Source organism: Lathyrus oleraceus, chromosome 7 (assembly GCF_024323335.1).
Source record: "Lathyrus oleraceus cultivar Zhongwan6 chromosome 7, CAAS_Psat_ZW6_1.0, whole genome shotgun sequence".
In the NCBI taxonomy this organism is placed as follows: domain Eukaryota; kingdom Viridiplantae; phylum Streptophyta; class Magnoliopsida; order Fabales; family Fabaceae; genus Lathyrus; species Lathyrus oleraceus.
This window is the reverse complement of record NC_066585.1, coordinates 453,520,857-453,543,554: the sequence shown is the minus strand read 5'-3', so window position 1 is coordinate 453,543,554 and position 22,698 is coordinate 453,520,857. Positions and strand designations below refer to the sequence as shown.

General features: G+C 37.8%; 4 protein-coding genes and 1 non-coding gene across 5 annotated transcripts; 4 read left to right on the top strand and 1 right to left on the bottom strand.

Moving 5' to 3' along the window:
* The first annotated feature begins 4,636 nt into the window (after window positions 1-4,636).
* Window positions 4,637-6,033, top strand: LOC127104327 (zinc finger BED domain-containing protein DAYSLEEPER). Its single transcript, XM_051041514.1, has 3 exons — window positions 4,637-5,019; window positions 5,122-5,321; window positions 5,411-6,033. The coding sequence occupies exons 2-3, from the start codon at window positions 5,225-5,227 to the stop codon at window positions 6,031-6,033; spliced, it is 720 nt and encodes a 239-aa protein (XP_050897471.1). The 5' UTR covers window positions 4,637-5,019; window positions 5,122-5,224.
* LOC127100678 (zinc finger BED domain-containing protein RICESLEEPER 2-like) lies at window positions 6,026-7,764 on the top strand. Its single transcript, XM_051037933.1, has 3 exons — window positions 6,026-7,415; window positions 7,519-7,585; window positions 7,655-7,764. Exons 1-2 carry the CDS (start codon window positions 6,074-6,076, stop codon window positions 7,572-7,574), a joined length of 1,398 nt encoding a protein of 465 aa, XP_050893890.1. The 5' UTR covers window positions 6,026-6,073; the 3' UTR covers window positions 7,575-7,585; window positions 7,655-7,764.
* Window positions 7,765-8,905: 1,141 nt separating this feature from the next.
* Window positions 8,906-11,419, top strand: LOC127100677 (proline-rich receptor-like protein kinase PERK1). The gene is made up of 7 exons (XM_051037932.1): window positions 8,906-9,377; window positions 9,461-9,547; window positions 9,633-9,703; window positions 9,839-9,915; window positions 10,156-10,303; window positions 10,487-10,648; window positions 10,807-11,419. The coding sequence occupies exons 1-7, from the start codon at window positions 8,909-8,911 to the stop codon at window positions 10,960-10,962; spliced, it is 1,170 nt and encodes a 389-aa protein (XP_050893889.1). The 5' UTR covers window positions 8,906-8,908; the 3' UTR covers window positions 10,963-11,419.
* A 46-nt stretch (window positions 11,420-11,465) lies between these two features.
* Window positions 11,466-16,499, bottom strand: LOC127100676 (probable CoA ligase CCL6). Its single transcript, XM_051037931.1, has 19 exons — window positions 16,225-16,499; window positions 15,247-15,310; window positions 15,046-15,135; window positions 14,895-14,951; window positions 14,696-14,744; window positions 14,510-14,586; window positions 14,342-14,378; window positions 14,153-14,247; window positions 13,854-14,018; window positions 13,593-13,703; window positions 13,411-13,498; window positions 13,207-13,273; window positions 13,047-13,122; window positions 12,855-12,972; window positions 12,471-12,716; window positions 12,212-12,351; window positions 11,948-12,130; window positions 11,742-11,861; window positions 11,466-11,646 (listed from the first exon to the last, which is right to left on the bottom strand). The coding sequence occupies exons 1-19, from the start codon at window positions 16,371-16,373 to the stop codon at window positions 11,599-11,601; spliced, it is 1,980 nt and encodes a 659-aa protein (XP_050893888.1). The 5' UTR covers window positions 16,374-16,499; the 3' UTR covers window positions 11,466-11,598.
* TRNAI-AAU (transfer RNA isoleucine (anticodon AAU)) lies at window positions 15,379-15,452 on the top strand. Its single transcript has one exon. It is a non-coding gene; the product is annotated as a tRNA-Ile (tRNA).
* Window positions 16,500-22,698: the final 6,199 nt, after the last annotated feature.

The following is a 22,698-nucleotide window of genomic DNA, read 5'->3' as shown; positions in this document are numbered from 1 at the left end:
AAATTCATCTATCAGTTGAAAAAGTCAACTGTGGTCAACTGTGCATGATTTAATGGATTTGGAGGTGAAAATGAGTTGGATACACTTCATTCATGTTGAAACAAGTGTTATTTGATATGTCAAAACTCAAGAATGGAGAAAATCAAGTCAGACAAGAAATTGCCAAAAATAGAAAGTGACTTGTAATGGAAGTTTCCAAAAATGGAAAGTTTTTGACCTCAAAATTACGTGTCCAAAAAAGCTTCAAATAAAAATTTGTTCAACATGAAAGTTGTAGATCTTGGTCTCACCTTTCCAAAAAGTCCAAGAACTTGAAAATCCCATGTATGGTTGGCAAGTTATGGTCCATTCAATTTCAAAAATGACCCACAATCAGAGGGGCATAACTTCCACATGGAGTGTCCAAATTGAGTGTTCTTTTTATGTGCAAACTCCATTTGACATGTACTTTCATGGTGCATAATTGGAATTCATCAAAAATGGTCAATGCAAAAAGTCAAATTTCAAGTGTATAGTTAAAAATCCAGGGGCAAAATGGTCCAACTTGAGAAATAATGGGAATTTTTGAATGAGGATTTTTGTAACACCTCACAAATGCTATTTGGAAATGGTTTGAATCATCATAACAGGTCAAGGTGCAATGCTTGAAGAATTCACTTTTGAAATGAACTTCAAAAATGAACAAAGTGCCATGGCATGGTGAAAATCAAAATTACATGGCCAATGAAGATGGGACAAGTTGCAACAGCTCATGACAGATATTTAGAGCATGTGTGAGCTGGCAATGAGCTGTCACAAGGCTTGAGTAAAAAGACCATTTTGCCCTTGCTTTGAAAGTGACATTTTGCTAATCACTTACACAATTGGCTAATTAGGTGATTAAGGCTTGATTAATTGGAGGTATAAGTTCCTAATCCTAACAAACTCCTAACAGAATCACAATCATCAAGATCACAATCTCTTTTCCCTCCAAATTCACCAAATTCTCTCAAGAACACTTCAAGCAAAATTCCAAAAATCTCTTTCAATTCTCCATCAATTGGTGTAATTCTTCTTGCTGCCATCTCCAATCCTCTTCTCCTTCAACTGTTTCGTGAATTCATCATCCAAATCATCACCAAACGCAACTGTTCACTCTTGATGCATCAATGGCATTTGGAATTTTCGTGCACTAGGAGCTACTTCAACTGAACCTAACGCTTCTATTCATCTTCCCTAACACCTTACTTCAACTGTTTTTGGAAATTGGAGCGCAACACCTCAAAACTCATCACTGCCTTCCAATTAAGGTGAGATTTCGAATCTCACGATTTTGTCAATTGTTATATGTGTTTTGAAGAGTGATTAACATAGAATGCAATGCTGCAATTGGTTTGTGAATTGATGAAACATAGCTCGAGTTATCTTGATTTGAAGTTAGGATGTAGAAACCTAATTTGCTCGATTCGTAAAATATAGGAAGAATTAGACGAAATCATTCGCATATTCGTACTCCTGGCGTTGAGACCTTTCCAACGGTTACTCGTTTGTAAATTTTGGTTAGGGTTTGTTCTTCGAGTGTTCTTGAGATTTCTGGAAAATTGTTGAGCGAAAATGATGATGAACACGCGTTTGATCTTTCATTCTGGCCTGGCAATTCGAATTCGTGTTTAGCGCCAAAGCCAGCCAACCACGCGCTGACACTACATTAGTTAAGCGCTGCGTTTTGACATCCTGCGCGCTTAATTACCAAACTGCCACTACTTCCATTTAATTAAAATAAAACATTCAATAATTATTTAAAAAATTACCAAAACTTAGAAAAATCATAAAAAAATAATGGAAAATCAGAAAATTATGAGGTTTTTTTTTTATAGCTCCCATTTTTCCTCTAGTTTTTTATGAGCATGATTTTACAAGTTGTGCATGATGAAATGTTGACTTTGCCTAGGGATGTTTGACTTGTGTGCATTTTGTATACATTTTACCATTTTCATTGTGAAATGCTCATACCATAAAAGAAATGTCTGAAATTTTTTGAGCTTATTATAGACATGTTGATGGTGATTTCCATGTAAAGTTTGTGATTTTTGGATACCTGAGGAGTGAGATATGATTTTTTTGAACTTAGGTGTGACAATTTGTGTCACACCTAACTAGGGCAACTTCATGAAATTATTTGCCTAGCCTATGCTTGTTGAAATGAATTGAAATTTTGCATAGATGTTTATGGATATGTTGAGATGCTATGTGAATTTTTCTGGATTTTTATGTGGCATTTTCAATTTGATTGATATTTTTCATCTCTGTATGTCAATTGTGCAAGCTCATGTGACACATGTTTGTGTTATCTTTGTGAAATGCTCATATGGTTTTAGATGAATGTGAAATTTGGTATGATGGTTGTAGACACATTGTAGGACATCACTGTTTTGGTCCCATTCATTTCTTAATTGATTTCATTGACTTATGAATTTTTGAAGTGAATGCATGTGTTGTTGCCTTGAATTGGCTTGAATAATTGTGTCTGTATTTATTGATTTTCATTGCCCTAGTTCCTTTTGTCCAATTGAGCTGAAAATTGACATGCTATACCTTGAATAGGTCCTGTTTAGGTGTGAATTATTTGAGGATTTTTGGAATTGTTTTGATATGCTTTTGATTGAAGTTATTCTGTTTGGACATTGGATGTTGCATTTGACCTAGTTTGTGATGTTTTGGTCATGAAATGAATATGGTGAATGATATGAGTATGGGATCAATTGCATTTGCTTTCTATTTGCATTAATTTGGTTTTGGTTGAGAATTGTTTGCTGTTTAGAATTTTTTCTCCCTTTTGGACCCTAGGCTTGGCCTAGTGGTCTAGTTTCTCACATTTGGATTGACTTTTCAGGATGAAATGCATGATGCTTAAGGAGAATGCTTCAAGTCAATTAAATTGAGATTGTTTGGTGTTGTGAACTAATTTGAATTTGTTTTGTAGGTTGTGAAGCTTGAGCTTGAGCTTATAGCTTGCACTTATGTGCATTAACCTGTGTTGCTTAATCTGTATAGTCTGACTGATTAACATTTGCTGTTTATTGTTGTCTGTCTGAGTACTGATGATACTTGATTGATTTCAGGTACATTTAGTCGCTTACAGTTCTTTAAGAACTTGCTTGCTGCTGCTTGGTTTTTAAACCGCTTGAGGTAGGACTTCTATTCTTCATGTAGTCTGGAAGACCTGGCCTGTTACTTGGCCAGGCAACTGTCTGAAGTCCTCCTTAAGAGGCGATGATTGTGATTGTTTACATTTGTGCCAAGCAGGTAAAGACCTCTAGGAGGCAATTGGTGGATCAAAGGGATATGCAATCTATCCCCCACTATTCTGTGAGTCGTCCCTCTGCTCCACAATCGAGTCAGAGTCTTTGAGCGTAGAAGGGTCCCTCCATTCTGGACCCACGCTCCTTTGTCTGAAGCTCTCCCTGGTCAGGGATAAGAGCTGTGAAGTCTAATCTTCACTCACCTTTCATCTGCTTCACCTTAGCCTCGTAATGGCAAGGTTAAGAGCGAATAATACCCATGTACAGATGACTTGCTTCGGCAGTCAAACCCATTGTTTGAGCCTCACTTGATTGGTTATAGTGTGTGCTATGTGAATATTTGTTTGAAATGCTTGTTTTATTTTGTTTGATGCCTGTATGCTTGTATGCTTGCTTACTTCCTGGATAGGATTAGCTTGCAGTTGTGCAAGTAGGTAGAAACCTGAACGTAGGGTAATAATGCATGACAACACTAGGCTCGAGTCCAGCTCCCTGGTAGTGTGTCTTCCCTTGGTTTTTGGCTAGATTTTCTTTCCCTTGAGGGGGAACTACATCGCCCTGATCCTTGTTCCAGACGAGGTATGTAGGCAGGTGGTCGTGCGAGACCATTCCGGGCATTTTTTTTCTTTTTGTGTGTGTGCTTGTTATCTTCTGGTGTGTGTTTTGGTTCGGATGCCGACGTAAGTCCAGTGATTGGCTGTCGGGCTCCACGTTTGCCGTTTTGTGTGCGTTTTGGTTCGGATGCTGATGTAAGCCCAGTGATTGGCATTCAGGCTCCATGTTTGCCTGTGTGTTTGTTTGTTTGTTTGGCGTGCGTAAGCCGAACTACAGTGGCTCTGATTCTCGTTCCAGACGAGATATGTAGGCATAGGATGCGATGTCCTATCGAGCTCCCTTCTCTTAACCCCACCTGCGTTCCCCTGTGTGTGTGTGTGATGTTTTAGCAACCTTTTCTTTTCTAGAACGTGGATCCCGTCGAGTACGACGGACGTGAGGGGTGCTAATACCTTCCCCTTGCGTAACCGACTCCCTTACCCTTTCTCTTTGGTCGCGAGACCATTTCCTTTCCAGGTTTCTCTGAGCGTTTCCTTTCCCTATTTTGGGATAAATAACGCGCAGTGGCGGCTCTGTGTTGTGTTTTTATTTGAGCCTCGCCGGTTGTTTTTTCGCGGATGCGACAATCATGTTCTACTATTTTATTTATTGAAGGTATTCGTCGAAGGTGGGACAATGGCCCAGGCTGTTTTTACTCATTCCAAGAAAAAACTGGCAGATGAAACTTAAGAAATATTCCGTACATCTAACTTTCTTAGTAGGGGTGGACATAATGCAACCACCCGACGGTATCCGACCGTTCCGATCCAAAATTTGAGACACCGTTCGGGTTTAGTCGGTTGGTGGGTTAGGTTGGAAAGTAGCAAGAGGTTTTTACGGGTTTGTGCGGTCGGATTCGGAGATTGGTTTTGGGCCCGTCGGAAACCGAATCCGACCGAATCTAAGGTTATTTTTATGGCTAGGCCCAATCTAAACAGAAATCTAAGGTTCATTCCTATAGTTAGAGATGTGGTATGAATCTCACTTTTTCATACGCACAAAATATTCGATGTATCCACAGAGAACTAACAAAAAACCAAGACTCTCTCTCAGTCTCAAATCTCAATTCATTAGTTCCACTTCTTCGTGAGATTCATACGCACAAACAGCAACGTTACTCCGCTAGGGTTCATCATTCTCTCAGGTAATCGGTTGATTCTAGGGTTCATCCTTTCAATTTCCAGTTCGTGGTTTCATCGTTTAAGAACTAACTCTTTCTACCTTCCAATTTTTCGGTTGATGCTAGTTCGTGGTTTCATCGTTTAACGAAGAACCGTCGCCGTCCATTATTCAACCACAAATCACCACCGAGCTTGTTAGATCAAGGAGTTGGATGAGTCCTGCCGCCAATGGAGCGCGGCAAAAGTAGCTTGCAAGGAGTTGGAGTTCCTAGCTTGCAAGGAGTTGGAGTTCCTAGCGGAGTTGTAGATCAAGGAGTGAGTCAAGGTAATGCCATCACCTGTCATTTTTATACTGAGTGTTTGTTTAATAAGTGATACATGTTATGCTGTCATTTTTAAATGTATGAATTATAGGAGCAGCTGCTGGTACTGCACTCCCTCCACTTCGAAAAAGGAAACTTAATGCTAGTGGTAGTAGAAAAACTTCTACGGTTTGGGAAGAGTTTAACATTTTACCGGATGAGCCTGAACCTATAGCCGCGTGTAAACACTGTCATAAAAGGTACCGATGTGACCCTAAAACACATGGTACTTCTAACATGCTAGCTCACTCGAAAGTGTGTTACAAAAACCCTGCCCTTTTGTTGAAAGACCCCAATCAGACAAACCTTGTAAGCGGCGAGGGTGGGTTTTTAGTTCCAACTAGTCAAAGGTTTAATGCTGCAGCCTATAGGAAGGCCATTAATACCTTTGTTATCCTTGATGAACATTTCTTTAGAGTGGTTGAGGGTGTTGGTTTTAAGCAAATGTGTAAACAATTGCAACCCCAAATGGCTATCCCTACTAGGAGGACCGTTGCTAGGGATTGTTTTCAGCTTTACCTAGCTGAAAAGTCACGTCTTAAAGCCTTTTTTAAATCTGATTGTACTAGGGTTGCACTAACCATAGACTGTTGGACTTCGATACAAAACCTTAGTTATATGGCCACCACTGCACACTTCATTGACACTGCTTGGAAGTACCAAAAAAATTATTAGTTTCTCTTTAGTTCCAAATCACAAAGGTGATACCATTGGCATGAAAGTCGAGGACGTTTTGAGGGAATGGGGGCTTAGGAAAGTGTCTACAATTACCCTGGATAACGCAACAGCAAATGATGTGGCTGTGAGTTATTTGGATAGAAGACTTAAGAGCAAGAATGCTTTACTGGGTGTAGGTGATTATTTGTATATGAGGTGTGCTGCCCATGTCTTGAACTTGGTAGTGAGAGATGGTGAAAAAGAACATGAAGGGTCTATTGAATCAGTTCGCACTGCTGTTAGGTTTGTAAGGTCTTCTCCACAAAGAGCTATGAAGTTTAAGGAGTGTGTTGAACTTGCGGGCATAACTTGTAAAAAAAAACTTTGTCTTGATGTTTCTACAAGGTGGAATTCCACTTACCTAATGTTGGATGCTGCTGAAAAGTTTGAAGCTGCATTTGACAATATGATTGATGAGGATCCTGGATACATCGAATATTTTGACCTCCTTACCGGTCCACCCGGTTCTCAGGATTGGAAAAAAGTTAGGGCTTTTGTGGTTTTCTTACAAACCTTCTATGAGGCAACCAAAGTGTTTTCAACTTCGCAAGAAGTGTCCTTGCATTTAGCTTTTCATAACTTGTCTTCAATTTTGTGTGAGCTTCAAGAAGCTTCATTTAACTTGAATTCTTATGTGGCTCCAATGATTTCACATATGAAGGTTAAATATGATAAGTATTGGGGGGATGTGGGAAAAGTGAATCATTTTCTTTACTATGGAGTGATCTTTGATCCTAGGTTTAAGTTTAACTATATTGAGTGGTCTTTTAATGATATGTATGGGCATTCTAGTGACCTTGCCAAGAAAAATATTGAATGTGTCAAAACTAGTTTGTTTAAACTATATAATTGGCATAAATCTGATCATGATAAGAATGTTGGGGCTAGTCCTTTAAGTGCACCAGGGAGCACTTCCCTTGGAGAAGCATCTTCCCAACCAAAAGAACCATCACCTTTTACAAGGGCTAATGCTTTTAAGAAACATCTGAAGGAAAAAGACACAATTGAAAATGAAAATGAACTAGAGAAGTACTTAGGTGACCCTTGTTGCGGGGAGGGGGAAAATTTTAGTATTCTTAATTGGTGGAAGGAAAATTGCACCCGTTATCCTATATTAGCAACCTTGGTTCGGGATGTGTTGGCAACACCTGTTTCTAGTGTAGCCTCAGAAAGTGCTTTTAGCACGGGGGGGAGGATTTTAGATATCTATAGGAGCTCTTTGAGTCCAGATATGGTCGAAGCGCTTATATGTACTCAAAACTGGTTGAAGCCTTCTGACAATGATCTAAATGTCCTTAATATGACTGAAGAATATGAGATTAGTGAATCAATTGTTTCAGGTACGTTATTAATGAAAACTTTGTCTCTTTTAACATTATTTTAAATATTTGTTAAAATTAAGCCTCTTGCTATATGTTTAACGTATGTTTAAACAACTTGTAGAGTTTCAAGTAGCTACTGGTGGAGCAGCTGCTCCTACACAGGCTGGGCCTGTTTAATTCTCGCCTAGGTATGAAAAATATAGTTTTGTTTTATGTCTTACATTGGTTTAACTATACTGATTTGATTTGATTTGCAGCTGTGAATTTTTGAATATTTTGGAGTCACTTTGTGATTCAATAAGACAAGCCTTTCTTTTTTGGAGTCATTTTTTGAAACTAAGGATGGAACCGTTTCAGTAGCTACTGCATTTGCTGGTCATCAGGCACGTTGTCTTGGGCTTATGCAATTGTTCTTACCGAAGTACACAAACATAATGTCACTTGTATTTCTTTTGCATTTGTGCTCAAGCTTACAAACTGAGTTTGAATACTGCATGTTATGCTAATCTGTTTTTGGTGGTGCAGTATACTGGGATGATGTTACTTGAGGAGATGGCCTGTGTAATGTTCTCTTGCCTGTGTAATACCACTAACCAAGACGTTTGAGCATATAAATTTAGCTTTCTGCCTGATTTCTAAGAAACCTTATATCCTATTGGCAGGTTGTTAGTTCTGTGCCTTCTCATTCAAGTTCCATTGAGTGTGTTGGGTTCGCACCAAGGTATGATTTAAGATTAGTAAACTTTTTATAAGATTAGTTAACTGTTCATAATCTGCGTGCATGTGCATTTCTGCACATTTTCATGTCATGTATGCTTGATGGATCATGCATGTGTTTGGTTGAAGTTTTATTTATTCAAAGATTGCTCAAGTCTTGAAGGACAGTGACATCCTGGAGATGACAATCAGACAGGACGAGTTCAGCTTGTGCCTAGGTCAAGAGGAGGTGAAGAACAGTCTCTAGGGCGTTCAAGATTTGGTACTGGAAATGCAGGTCAGGGGTATACTTTTGAAGAGGTATAACTTAGTTACAACTTGCCTAAAATATCTTATTTTTGTTATTTGTGACTGACATAAATGTTTGGAAACCATGGCAATTCATTCCTTTGCTTACAGCAGTTGAACTGTTATTTCACTTGAGGTTTTAAAGCACTAGTAATGCAGGTCAAGGTTCTTTTTCTAGTAGTTATGGACCTCTGTCGCCGAACTTCTGGTCTGCAACACCCCTTGCCAGTTTCTCAGGTGGGGAGCAGCAACATTCAGGTTCGTTTGCATTATATTGATGGGAACTACACTGTACTGCCAGAGGTTGTGGAAGCATCCCTTGGCCCACATATGCAGGTAACTTTCTGTTTTCTGTTTTCACAAGCATGATGCATTATTTCCACTAGTTTAAGATGCCACTCAAAAGAGTGAATGATAATGGTATATATTGTGCAGTTGATCCTTATGGTGGTCCTCCAAATCAGTGGCAACATAATTCTCACCCTCCTTCAGATTATGTAGCCTCAATGAAGCCACCACAACCTCCTGCTCCAATTCCATCACGACCGCCTTCTCATGTTGCTCCGCCACTGCCTCCTCTCATGAGCAGCAGTGGTGGTACCGGCTCAAACTATTCAGGCGGCGAACTACTTCCACCTCCTTCTCCAGGCCTTGCATTTAGCACTGCGAAGAGTACGTTTACATACGAGGAGTTGGCGCGCGCAACTGATGGCTTCTCTGATGCTAACCTCCTTGGACAAGGTGGATTTGGATATGTTCATAGAGGTATTCTCCCTAATGGTAAAGAGGTTGCTGTTAAGCAGCTGAAAGCTGGAAGTGGACAAGGAGAACGTGAATTTCAAGCTGAAGTAGAGATTATTAGCCGTGTTCATCATAAACATCTTGTTTCTCTTGTTGGATACTGCAGCACCGGGTTTCAGAGGCTACTTGTTTATGAGTTTGTTCCCAACAATACATTGGAATTTCATTTACATGGTATTTTTTTTGTCATTCTTTTGTGTAGCACAATGCTTATGCCAGAAGTGTTCTTAATTCTTATGATTATTTTTTAACGGCAGGAAATGGACGACCAACGATGGATTGGCCAACAAGATTGCGAATTGCTTTAGGATCTGCAAAAGGACTTGCTTATCTTCATGAAGATTGTATGCTCTGTACTTGACTGTAATTTTTTCAGCAAAGCTAGTTTTTGTCAAACTCAATGTTTATTGTAATTATCTGTTTGTGTAGGTCATCCTAAGATCATTCATCGTGATATTAAAGCTGCTAACATCCTTCTCGATTTTAAGTTTGAAGCAAAGGTATGCTCTTTAATATATCTTCCTTGCAGCAGTGGTGATGCTCCATTTAAAATGCCCTAAGAAGTTCTGTGCAATAATTGTTTAATATGAAGTGTGGATTTTAGTTATAATTTAGTGTCAAATTTCTATTAACAGGTTGCTGATTTTGGTCTTGCAAAGATTGCTTCCGATCTCAACACTCATGTTTCTACTCGAGTGATGGGGACTTTTGGGTAAGAACTAATTTATTCCCTTCCTCTCAAAATTTGGATATTGCAAGAAATGTATTTTCTAATCTGCTATTGTTTATGGTAGATTGAATTAATGCATTAAAGGGCATGAAATGTGCTATATGGTGGTTTAGAACTGCGTTAACCAATCAAATTGTTGTTGAAATTAGTTGTTAAATTTGTGTCAAAATATCAGTTCTGATATGCTAAACTCATGAATTATCAATTACTGCTTTCTTACAGGTATCTGGCTCCAGAATATGCAGCAAGTGGAAAACTTACAGACAAATCAGATGTTTTCTCTTATGGAGTCATGCTCCTTGAGCTATTAACTGGACGTCGACCGGTTGATAAAAATCAGACTTACATGGATGATAGTTTGGTGGAATGGGTAAGTGTCATGTTACCATCCTCCTCTTTTCTTGAGGGCTAAATATAATTTGCAACTGAAAATTCAGTCATTTATAATATATTATGAAATAAAGAGTTTTCTGTGTAATATTTCTTTTATTGGAAGAGAACAAGATGACATAGAGTGGCCCTTAACTTTATTCATCTTTCATTGTCATCACAGGCTAGGCCTTTGCTCATGCGTGCTTTAGAAGAAAATAATTTAGATTCTCTGATTGATCCAAGACTTCAGAATGAATTTGACCCTAGTGAGATGACGCGTATGGTAGCATGTGCTGCAGCTTGCACACGCCACTCAGCAAAGCGTCGACCAAGGATGAGCCAGGTAAAGTGAATAATTTGTTCTATCATTTATTACTGCACTCCATTCCTTTTGAACTGTCTGTGCTGCTACTGTAAAATCAAACCTAGGTCTTACTTTCCATTCTGAGTTCCTTGTATATGTAAGCATCTTTTTGGGTCTAATAATGGAACAAACCGTAGGTTGTGCGTGCCTTAGAAGGAGACGTGTCACTAGCAGATCTTAATGAAGGAGTAAGACCTGGACACAGCAGTGTCTACAGTTCTCACGAAAGGTGGATTCAGAGCTACAATTCAAATTTTTTTATTTTGCAGGCATATCAAGAGGAGACTGAATAGCTCAAGCTTCTTGCTGAATGGAAGAGAAAGAAAGGTGGATTCAGAGCTACCATGTTTGTTTTTGGTGAGTACAAGACCATTGTTCTCAAAGTTTACCTACTGAAAAGAGGTTTCTATCAGTGGTAGCAAACCCTGTTAACCTTGTTTCTGTTATAGGAAACTTGGTGGCGGCTCAAGTTGCGACAGAAATCGGTTGGAGCGAGTTTGCGATTTCAATGTTTTCACTAGGAATGGTACATTATTTCCTAGATAAAATCCACTTGTGTTGGGTTTATTTTGGAATGAGCTCAATTATTTTTAAAACCGAATAAACCGCATTATGAAACCGAACCGAACAAAACCGAAACCGAAAATAACCGAATTGCAAACCGGTCGGTTTTGGTTATGTTTTTTCCAACCGATGGTTAGGTCGGATTGGGAATTTGGGCCCGAAAACCGATCCAACCCAACCGATGTCCACCCCTATTTCTTAGTACTCATGTCAAGATAAACACTATAGGTGATTGCGTTGTGTCAATTATCTTCTCTGACCATGAATGCTTATAGCTTTTTCACTTCACGTAATACAAGTTAAAATGGATACTGAAAAACAACAAGAAATCAGTATAATTTCAAATAGAATTCCTGCCATCTGCCTCACACCATAGCTCCCTTTGCTTCCTTGTATAGCTGATCAATACAATCCTGAAATTGTTTGCAACAAGTAACATTTTACTTGCTTAGCAAGTAACAAAAACGAAATTCGTATTTTGGTAAAAATTATGAACCATGAAACAAACCTTATAATGCTTTAGTAATTGCGGTCTCTTCAACTTGAATGTCGGAGTTACCAGATCTCTCTCCACATCAAAGGGAACCGGTTCCAGAAAAACGGCTTTTATCAGCTCAAAACCTCGAAACTGAGAGAATACCAATGATATCAAAAATGTAGCATAACATGACACCAGAAATTAAGCATATGGTTGAACATTATATGTATACATACTTGATGTTTCTGACCAATGCTGTTGAGTTCATCCAAGATGAATTTTCGTGCCTTTAGATTTCCGCATAATGATTTAAAATCATCAGACAAATCATGCTTCACTGCCCAATTCTCAAGGGCTTGTCTTTCCGGAACCACAACAGCCACCAAGAAAGATTCGAAACTATTTCCGTAGACCCAAACCTGCGCGCGGAATAAAAATTTATACATCGATGAGTTCTAGTTACGTCAACTTTTTCTAGGATTGTTAGAGATGAATCATACCGAAGTTATAAGAGGACACTGCAAATACTTGTTTTCGATATTCTCGACAGCAACGTATTCTCCTTGAGACAATTTGAAGATGTTCTTTTTTCTGTCAATAATTTTCATGGATCCATTTGGAAGCCATTCTCCAATGTCACCTGTATTGATTTTCCAAAGCATTTCGAAACACGCGGCATTTAGAGTCATACTACCGACTTTAACACAAGAATGCAGAAATATAGAAGTTCGTGACGCGCTTGTCGTCATGAGGACATACCTGTATGAAACCAACCGTCAACGATAACCTCTTCGGTAAGATCTTGACGTTTGTGGTAACCGGCGAACAAGGTATTCCCTCTCAAGCAAATTTCTCCACGGGGTTGACTGGAAAGTGCGTCATATCCCATCTCAGGCACGGACTCAAGCCTGGCTTCAATCGTTGGCATTGGAACTCCGACCGTTCCCACCATAGAAAACACATTGGATATTGAAGTGAAACACCCCGCGCAGCTTTCAGTGAGACCTTTAACATCAAAAAGTAAAACCAAATCAAGAAATACCGAAATCATCATGCTACACGAGATGTATATAGCCAGGATGAACTACTTCTTATAAACAATCCACCGATTTTCTAATCAAAGACTCAAATACTATAGTGTACCATATCCTTGTGCCAAGGTAGATCCAAAAGTGACCCTTAGAAACTCTTCAACGTGCTTAGACAAAGGCGCGGCTCCTGATAACAGGATTCGAACTCGTCCACCCAATGCTTGTTTAATCTATCAATAAAAATCAATGATTCAATTTTGAAACAAAACTTTCTGAAATTAAATTACAGTATGAAATGGAATACCTTGTCGAACACAAGCCTATCAAACCAAGGTGCTGCTTTGTCTTGTGGAAGACCACTATTTAGATGTCCCAATTTGCTGTCAATGGAGTTTTGATCAGTATACAATAGGATTCGAAAAGTAGAATTCCATAACGGTAAAAAGCTCAGTCGTAAAACATACTAGTTATATGCATACTGAAACAGTGTCTTTTTCAGTGATCCTTCCGATGAAATTTTGCTATTGATACCTTCAAGCGCAAGTTATGCTTATAAATCATTTTCAAATGACAATGTAGTCACACAATCACATTTAGGATAAATTCAATGCTTAGAACAATAAGGAATACACAACATGCTCGTAGTGCAATAAACATTCTCGCCTTACCAGCGTAAACACGGTCATAAACTCGAGGAACGCCACAAAATATAGTTGGTTTCAGTGTCTGAATATCTTCCATTAAAAATCTGATATCCTACAAGAATCAACATGAAAAACTCCATGAAGAAAATATTTTGAGAATAAGCCGGATATTACTAATAAGAACGGAATGTGAATTCGAAGCTTACGCCTTGCCAAAATCCTATTGACGAGCCCTTGTGGATGCAATAGGTCACCATTATCTGGTCATATACATGAGCAAGAGGAAGAAAAGAGAAGTACACATCGTCTTCAGCTGCCTATAAATAGTACATAGAACATGTTCGTATCAACATTGAGAATGACATGTTAGATGCATAGAGAAAAACAAATGAAATAGTTAACAACGGGCTTATAAAAAGTGTTATTACACGAAACAAGCCAATCGTAAAGAAAACGAATTATCTTACGCCTTTGTCTGTTAACGAAAGAAGTTGGTCAATGGACAACACTTGAGTCATGAAAGCCTCGTTCTTAATAATGACACCTTTCGGTTCACCTGTTGTTCCACTTGTGTACATGATTGTGCAGATGTTAGTCTTATTTTTTAACGGTAGATCCAAATCCCGATTTCCCTGCAGAAATAAAGATATATGAAAAAATTAAAATTATATCGAAGGAGAAAAATATTCCAATTTGATCACAATGGTTCATGTTGTTAGTTATAAAGTATTAACATCAGTAAGCAACTGAAAATCGTAGTTCCTACCGACTGAAGAAACTCTCCCCACGTGAAGCACGATACACCAAGTTCCTCGGCTTCTTTCTTTTGTTCGATTGAAACATTACCAAAACTCACAATAGCTAAGCCGTTAAATTACATAAGCTAATCGGTTAGATGGAAAGACTCTTAAAACTAATAATAACAGAAATAACAGAAAGGTTCGATTAGACTTACTCTTAAGACTTGTACACCGATCAAGACATGACAAAACCTATGGCAACAAAAAACGATAAGCTAATTATCTTCAAGAAATTCAACGAATAAGCTAATTATCCGCCAGAAAACAATAATGAAGAGCCAGAGAGTAAAAGATTGGGCTCCAAGAAACAGAACGGAACCTACAGAAGGAATCTTGCTTTGCTGTACAAATGCTATCGAAACTTCAGCATGGTTAATGATAAACTCCACAGCATTAGGACCTGTTTATGCATAAATACGAAACATTTATCAAACTTTAAGTTCCTAAATTCAACAAATAATAAAACTAAATTTATTGAGATTTATAGAGAAAGGCACAAAAACACAAACCAAGAGTGTCATATAATGGCACATATGTTACTGCATAGCTGTTACAAGCCTGGAAATACCGAATTTGAATCAAGTCACTAAAGTACTAATGCAATAATTCGTAAGGCTAATCATATCGATATCATATCATATTATAACATGTTTAACATACTAAATAGTTGCTTAATTAGCTTCTAACTATGTTTAACATACTAAATACCTCCATTGCAATTATCCACTCAGGACAATTGGATCCATATAGGCCACAACGATAACCCTTGTGTTACAAGAAAAAATAAAAGGTAGTTAGATTGATTAAGTAAATTTCTGAATATTTAGTAATGGCATGTTAATAGAACAAGAACAGTTACCGGATTGACACCGCGGCTCTTCATGGCGGAACCAATTCGGATAGCAGCATCATAAGCCTCCTCAAATGTGACCCATTCATAGGGACCAACCTGCAAAATAGCTAAGTTATATGTATTCTAAAGGCTAATTCAAGTAAGATATTGTCAGAAAAAGATTCTAAGTAAGAAATGGTGCAAAAGAAACACATGAGTGGAAGTTACCTTTGAATCAGTTTTTTGACGCTGACCCAGCATAGGTTTGCTGGGGCACCTTGCAGCAGACTCCCTAAACAAAGAAGCATCAAAAACACACTTTATCTATAACATAGTTAAAGTTCAAAGTTAAAAACATGTGGCCCATTAGCTCAGTTGGTTAGAGCGTCGTGCTAATAACGCGAAGGTCGCAGGTTCGAGACCTGCATGGGCCAAATTGTTTTATATTTTTAAAAAAATTATTTTTTTTAATTAATTTTTTTTCTGCATCCGTGTGGCCACTTGTATATCCGTTAATGGGTAGGGTTTGGGTAGAATATTGTAGCACTTGTTTCTATACCAGTTTCAAAAAATCCACGTACCCGAGCCTATATCCGTGTAGGCACCAATATTTATACTAATGTACATGCCCTATGAGTAGCTAAGTATCCATACTCGTACCCATTTACCCGTATTTCTGATAAAAAAAATCATCAATAATTTATAATTTATCATGTCATTTTAAGTTTTTGACAATATTAAAAATAATTCAAGAATAACATTGTTGATTTAACAAATAACAAGCACTTATATTAAAATGCATCAAATTTAATACATATATGTTCAAAATAAAATTGATAATCATACAAATATGTAATACGGGTATGGGACCGGGTGGACTCTAAGATACTTGTACTCGTGCACATACCCGCAGATTTTAATGGGTAATTGTTTGTACTCCGTATCTATTTTGCGGGTTTTTACTCTATCAGATGTGAATAATTTTTGTGGGTATCTTACGTGGATGAGTCAAATTATCATCCCTAAACGCGCGTTTGAACGGCGACATCCCTTTTGAATTCCGGTTATTAGGCTACTAGAACAAAAAATAAATTGCAAATTTTCAATTTCAAAATGAAAACCCTTAGTTTTGTAGGGCAAATTTTGTGAACTTTGCATGCTAATTTCCTACCTAATGAGAAAGAAGTAGTAGTAATTAATAGTAACCTGAAAAAGTCCCATGGAGATTGAAAATGAGAAGGCAACTCCAACAAACCATCTTTAGCATAGATGCATCTGTAGACAGGACCTGCTGATGGCTTTTCATGAGTTGCAGATCTTGCTTCTTCCACCTTCACAGTGTACACATCCACCATTGTTAGGCCAGGCTGTGATCAACAGATTGAGGAGGTTAAGTCTATATGTGGGAAGTAGCTAGATGAATTTAACAAGAGGATGGTGTCAGCAGAGTTGGTTGAGATGAATCATGAAGCATTAAATTTGAAGATAATTATGTTTTGGAAATGAATAGAACTATTTTTTTTTAAATGTGTTTTTTATTTATTAGCCTATTTTATGCATTTATTTTGAATTTACATGTTTTGAGTAAGCATTTATTTTGGCTGGGAAAGTTTGTTGAAGTCTACATTATGTACAATTGCATCAGGCTATTATTACTAGTGCATAACTTTATAAATTCCGTCACATGGATGTGGATATATAATCAGAAAAAGAAAATTGATAGGTATTTAAAATGAATATAAAATGTATACCTCTATGTACAATTGCATTTCTCGCCCAAAATCTCATGTTAACAGGAAAGATATATAAAAAAATTATCTAAGCATTGTTGAATAAACTAATCATTGAATGATGTATTTATTTATGAAAATATTTTGATATTTAGTATAATGTATTTATCCATTTTTTAAAAAATATCAATTTTATTATTATATATTTTTAATTAATTTATTATTTTATTTTTAAATATTTTTAAATATTTTTAAATTTTTATTTTGTGTATCGAAAGAGTTTGCAAAAGAGTTTTAATAGTGTTTTTTAACTTTTTTCTGTGTACCGGAAGACTTTGCAAAAGAGTTCCGGTACATAAAAATTGACTACCGAAACTCTTTTGTAAAGTCTTCCGATATACAAAAAAATAAATAAAAAACACTTGAAAAATGAGTACCGGAACTCTTTTGCAAAGTCTTCCGATACACAAAAAATATTTAAAAAATACTTAAAAAATGACTACCGGAACTCTTTTGCAAAGGCTTCCGGTACACAAAAATTGACTATCGGAACTCTTTTGCAAAGTCTTCTGATATACAAAAAAATACTTGAAAAATGACTACCGGAACTCTTTTGCAAAGTCTACACAAAAATTGACTACCGGAACTTTTTTGCAAAGTCTTCCGGTACACAAAAAATATTTTAAAAAATGGTTGAAAAATGACTATCGGAACTCTTTTGCAAAGTCTTTCGGTACACAAAAATTGACTACCGGAACTCTTTTGCAAAATCTTTCGGTATAAAAAAAATTGTTAAAAAAATATTTGAAAAATGACTACCGAAACTCTTTTGTAAAGTCTTCCGATACACAATTTTTTTTTTAATTTAAAAATAAAATAATAAATTAGTTAAAAATATATAAGAATAAAATTGGTATTTTTATAAAATATAGGGGTATAGGAATAAATGCAGGGGTACGAGGTAAAATTTTCTGCCGAGAGATGTCAAAATGGGTGTGATGCATTGGGTTGACCCATAAATCCTATATTCTAACATAGGTTTATCATCTTTTGGTTCAGTTCATGTGGCATATTTTTAACATATAAACGAATATTTATATATAAGGATGATGATTTGATGAATATTTTAAAGATCATTTAAATAAGTTTATTATTACTCTTTATAGGTAATTTCTATTCATTGTATCTCTTTTTATAAAATTGAAACCATAATATTGAAATCTGGATCGGTTTGACTCATCGGGCCGCATGTCCCATTAGGAACTGAGTCAGACTCAATTTTGATAGTCCATGGAGTGATTGGGCCGATCCATTCTAGCTCATTTATACGTTGGCCACTGGGTCGAAGTGGGTTGTGTGAGACCAACTCATTTGATAACTCTACCTTCATTCATAACTATGAGACCCCATACAGGAAATTGTAGGAATTAGGAAAGTTGGTTGGAGTAATAAATTTTTTGATTATTGATATAATTTTAGAAATTTATCCTTAGAAGAGAGAATCATTTAATGTTTGTATAAGAGTATTTAATGTGAATTGTAGAAAAATAGGCATCTTTTTACCCGAACAAACTTAATTCATTTCAATCAACAATTGTCGTTCGATACAAGGATGAATGATATTAAACAAGTTGCGCTTAGTCCATGAATTGGTCACTTTAGCTAACAAGTGGGCAACCGAATTCGTTTGGCGTTTGACAAACTTTACCTCAAAGTTGAAAATACAATGCAATATACTCTTAATAGACATAATGATACGACTAAATTTCGAACAACCCCATAGTTGGCCTGGAGCGCTTGGATCGCAATTCGGGAATCGCTTTCAAAAATCACAAAATCCAATTGCAACTAGATGGCTGCTTGCACAACATCTTTAATGGCTAGAGCTTCAGCTTCTATAGACAATAAGAGACCATTATCCCACAATATACCTTCACTAATAAAGTTACCATGGAAATCTCTAACACGTCAACCTCTATTTGTCATCCCCATCTCTTTACTAAAACCTGCATCAATATTACACTTCACTCACCCTTCATTAGGCGCCTTCCACATGGTTTGGATATTATGGGAATCAATCATATTCTCCTGGTTAGCTTGGGCTTTAAACCAATCATTCCATATGTTGTAAGCTTGTCATCCTAACTTGGACTCCGCTTCTCTATCATTATTCCAAATCACATTATTCATATTATTCCATAGGATCCAAATCAAAACTGCAACTCTTCCTGCAGTCCTCATATCTTCTTTATTACAAATATCAAGAATAAGATTCTTAGCATCAATAAACTTATGAATCTGAGGATCAATGATAGAGGACAAGCCTGTTATTTGCCAACTTTGATTCATGATAATGGATCCAAAAAACGTGTCAACCATCCTCTTCAGTGTTCTCGCACGATTGGCAATGTGAAGGACGCGGGACAAAGTGTTGTTGTAGCTTCTTCCGAGTTTGGAGGCAGACCCTACAGATCCTTCATAAGAAATCTTTTGCTCTTGGTGGTGCCTTAATGTTCCACAAACTACTCCATTCTCCTTCCACCCTTTGGTTACTAAGGTTAGATTGGACACTTCTCACCAACCTGTAAGCAGTTCTAACACTATAATTTCCATTTTGCTCTTCTTTCCACACCCTGCAATCTTCAATCACTTCCTTTAGGAGCGGAACCTTTACAATATCTCTTGTAATATCCTGATTAAACAAAAGGCTAATTTTCTGAACATCCCACTGTTTAAAGCAGTTTACTTCATCATAAGATCCTTTACCGTAAGCTTATAAGCGTATCTTCCTTGGGGTCCTCTTAAGCACCCATCTACACTACCTTTAAGCCAATGTTCAAACATCATTTTAATCTTACTCCCATCATCAATACTCCACCTACACCCCAGGTTCAAGACTTCCCTTGTTTTCCATACACTTATCCATGCGAAACTCAGATTATGACCCAGTTTGGCTTCAAGAAAAGATGAATTGGGATAATACCTAGCTTTAAAACTCTTGTTACCAGCGCCTCTGGTTTTGTCATCAAATGCCACCCTTGTTTCCCCTTCATAGCCAGGTCAAAAGCTTTTAAATCTCGGAACCCAATACCCCTTTCTTTTTGGTGCAAGATAATTTATCCCACGCCAGCCACCTAATACCTTTGTTATTCCTACCTCCTCCCCACCAAAAATAATTCATCATCTTCTCAATAATGTTTACAATACCATCCAGAATAACGAACACACTCATGACATATGAAGGAATAGTCTGAAGAATGGATTTTATCATGACCTCTTTTCCAGCCTTAGACAAGGACCTCACACTCCAAGAATTTATTTTATTCCATATACGATCCTTTATGAAAGCAAATGTAGATTTTTTTACTTATGCCAATTATCGAAGGTACATGTCTTACCCCCATGATACATGCCAGATCTTCTTGAGTCGGTCTACTAATGTTCCTGCTGAAGAAAACTTCGGATTTAGTCATATTAATCTCCTGACCAAACGCTTCTACATAGATATTAAAAACTTCCATCAATTTTGTCACTTCGGTTAACTATCCACGCAAAAAAGAAAACAATCGTCAGCAAAAAGTAGATGGGACACTTTTGGTGCCCTTCCACAAATCTAGTCTCCATGGTGTCGCATCCGCGAAAAACAACCGGCGGGAAAAACAAACAAACAGAGCCGCCACCGTGCGTTATTTATCCCAAATGAGGGAAAGGAAACGCTCGAAGTAAACCTGGAAAGGAATGGTCTTACGACCGGAAATTACAGGGTACGGGAGTCGGTTACACAAGGGGAAGGTATTAGCACCCCCTCACGTCCGTCGTACTCGACGGGATCCACGCTCAGAAAGATAGGATAAGGTTGCTGAAACTGCTCAAAAGAATGCACACACACACTAGAATAAAACACAGATGGAAGAAGAGGGGGGAACAGGCTCGCTAGGATATCGCATCCTATGCCTACGTATCTCATCTGGAATGAGAATCAGAGCTACCGTAGTTCGGCTCACGCACGCCGAAACAAAACACACGCACAGACGCTGAGACGTCAAAACAAACACACAAACACAAACTGGAAACCGAATGCCAATCGCTGGACTTACATCAGACTCCAAACAAACAAACACAGGAAACCAACTGCCAATCGCTGGACTTACGTCAGACTCCACACAAACAAACACAGGAAACCGACTGCCAATCGCTGGACTTACGTCAGACTCCAAGCAAACAAGAGGTTAACCGAACGATGAGTCGTCAAAAGCAACAAAAAGGTTGAACAAACAAGCCAACAGGAAGTCTGGTACTCGAGCCTGCTAGCTGTCAAGCAAACACACACAAAAAAGGAAAAGGGTGCCCGGAGAGATCTCGTACGATCTCCTGCCTACGTACCTCATCTAGGATCAGGGCAACGTAGTTCCCCTGAACAGGGAAAGAGCTTGTAACCTAACCAGAGACTGGGAAATGACAAACTAGAAGGGAGCCTGACTCGAGCCTAATAGTTATCATGTAATCCACAATGGTCCTAGGTTGAGGTTTCTATCTAACTTGCACAGGGAGCAAGCTATCCTAAACAGCACAGTCAAACAAGCACAAGCACAATAAACAAGCACACACACTATATGCAAACAGTTTGGGCTCATACAAGGCTAGGCTGCAAAAGCAAACCAACTGGAATGGGGTGTGGTTAGCTCTTAACCCTAACATTGAGAGTTAGGGTGAAGCAGGTGAAACGGGAAGTGAGGGTAAGACCTCACAGCTCTTATCCCTGGCCTGGGAGAGCTTGACTCAAATAGAAAATGTGGGAGTTCAGAATGTAGGAACTCTTCTCCACAAGTGACTGACACAACATGATCTTGGGTTATTATCCACAATGCATCAACACAAGGTGTGTGAGCAAAGTGAATGACACACTGAGTAGCAGGAGATGGATTACACATCTCTTTTATCTGCCAATTGCCTCCTAAGAGGTCTTTACCTGCTTGGCACAAAAATAAACATTCACAAGCATTGCCTCTTAAGGAGGGCTTCAGACATGTGCATGCCCACATAACAGGACAGGTCTTCCAGACTACATGAAGTCAGAGGAATTATACCTCAGTGGTTAAGCAACCAATCAAAGCAAAATCAAGTTCAAAAGAACTCAAAGCAACTTAAGTACCTGTGAAAAATCTAAACCAATCAGTTCAACTGTACAGACAAACCAACAACAGTCATTAAGCAATAATAAACAGACAAAGCAATCAGGCAACAATGAGCAAGGCACAAGCACAAGAGGATTTGTTCTCAAAACCTACAAAACAACATAATGTTAGCCAACATTAACCAATTAATCAAACTCAAAAGAGTGAGCCACTCCAATCATGGCAATGTGCATCTGAACCTGAAATCCACAATCCAAACAGTGAGTCCAAACCACTAGGTCAAAGCCTAGGGTCAAAAGAGGGTCAAACATTCAAAACAGAACTTGAAATTTAACATGAATCATCTTCATTCAATCAGGAACAAATCTCAAAAAGTCCCACATCAAAATCATTAATCATATTCATTTCATGATCAAAACATGGCAAGGTATGCAAATGGTAATCACATTGAGACATCAGAAGAAACAAATGCACATCAAATAAAAAATGACTCAAATAATCTTGGAAAAATTCATGAGTAAACAGGACATATAACATGATCATCACACAAAAAATTAGAGGCATTGGACATCATTAGGCATGTCAATCACATAGCATAGGTCAATCAATCACATGTGTGACATAAATTGTTACACCAAGTTAACACGAGCATAAAACAGAATGGAAGCATGGGAAAAATCTCAAACCAAAGCCAAAACATCACTCAACATGTCTATAAATCACACACAAAATTTCAGAAGCATTGGATAAGAAACAAGCATTTTATGATCAAATGAATAAGGCAATAGCATGAATGGATACATGTTTAAACACCC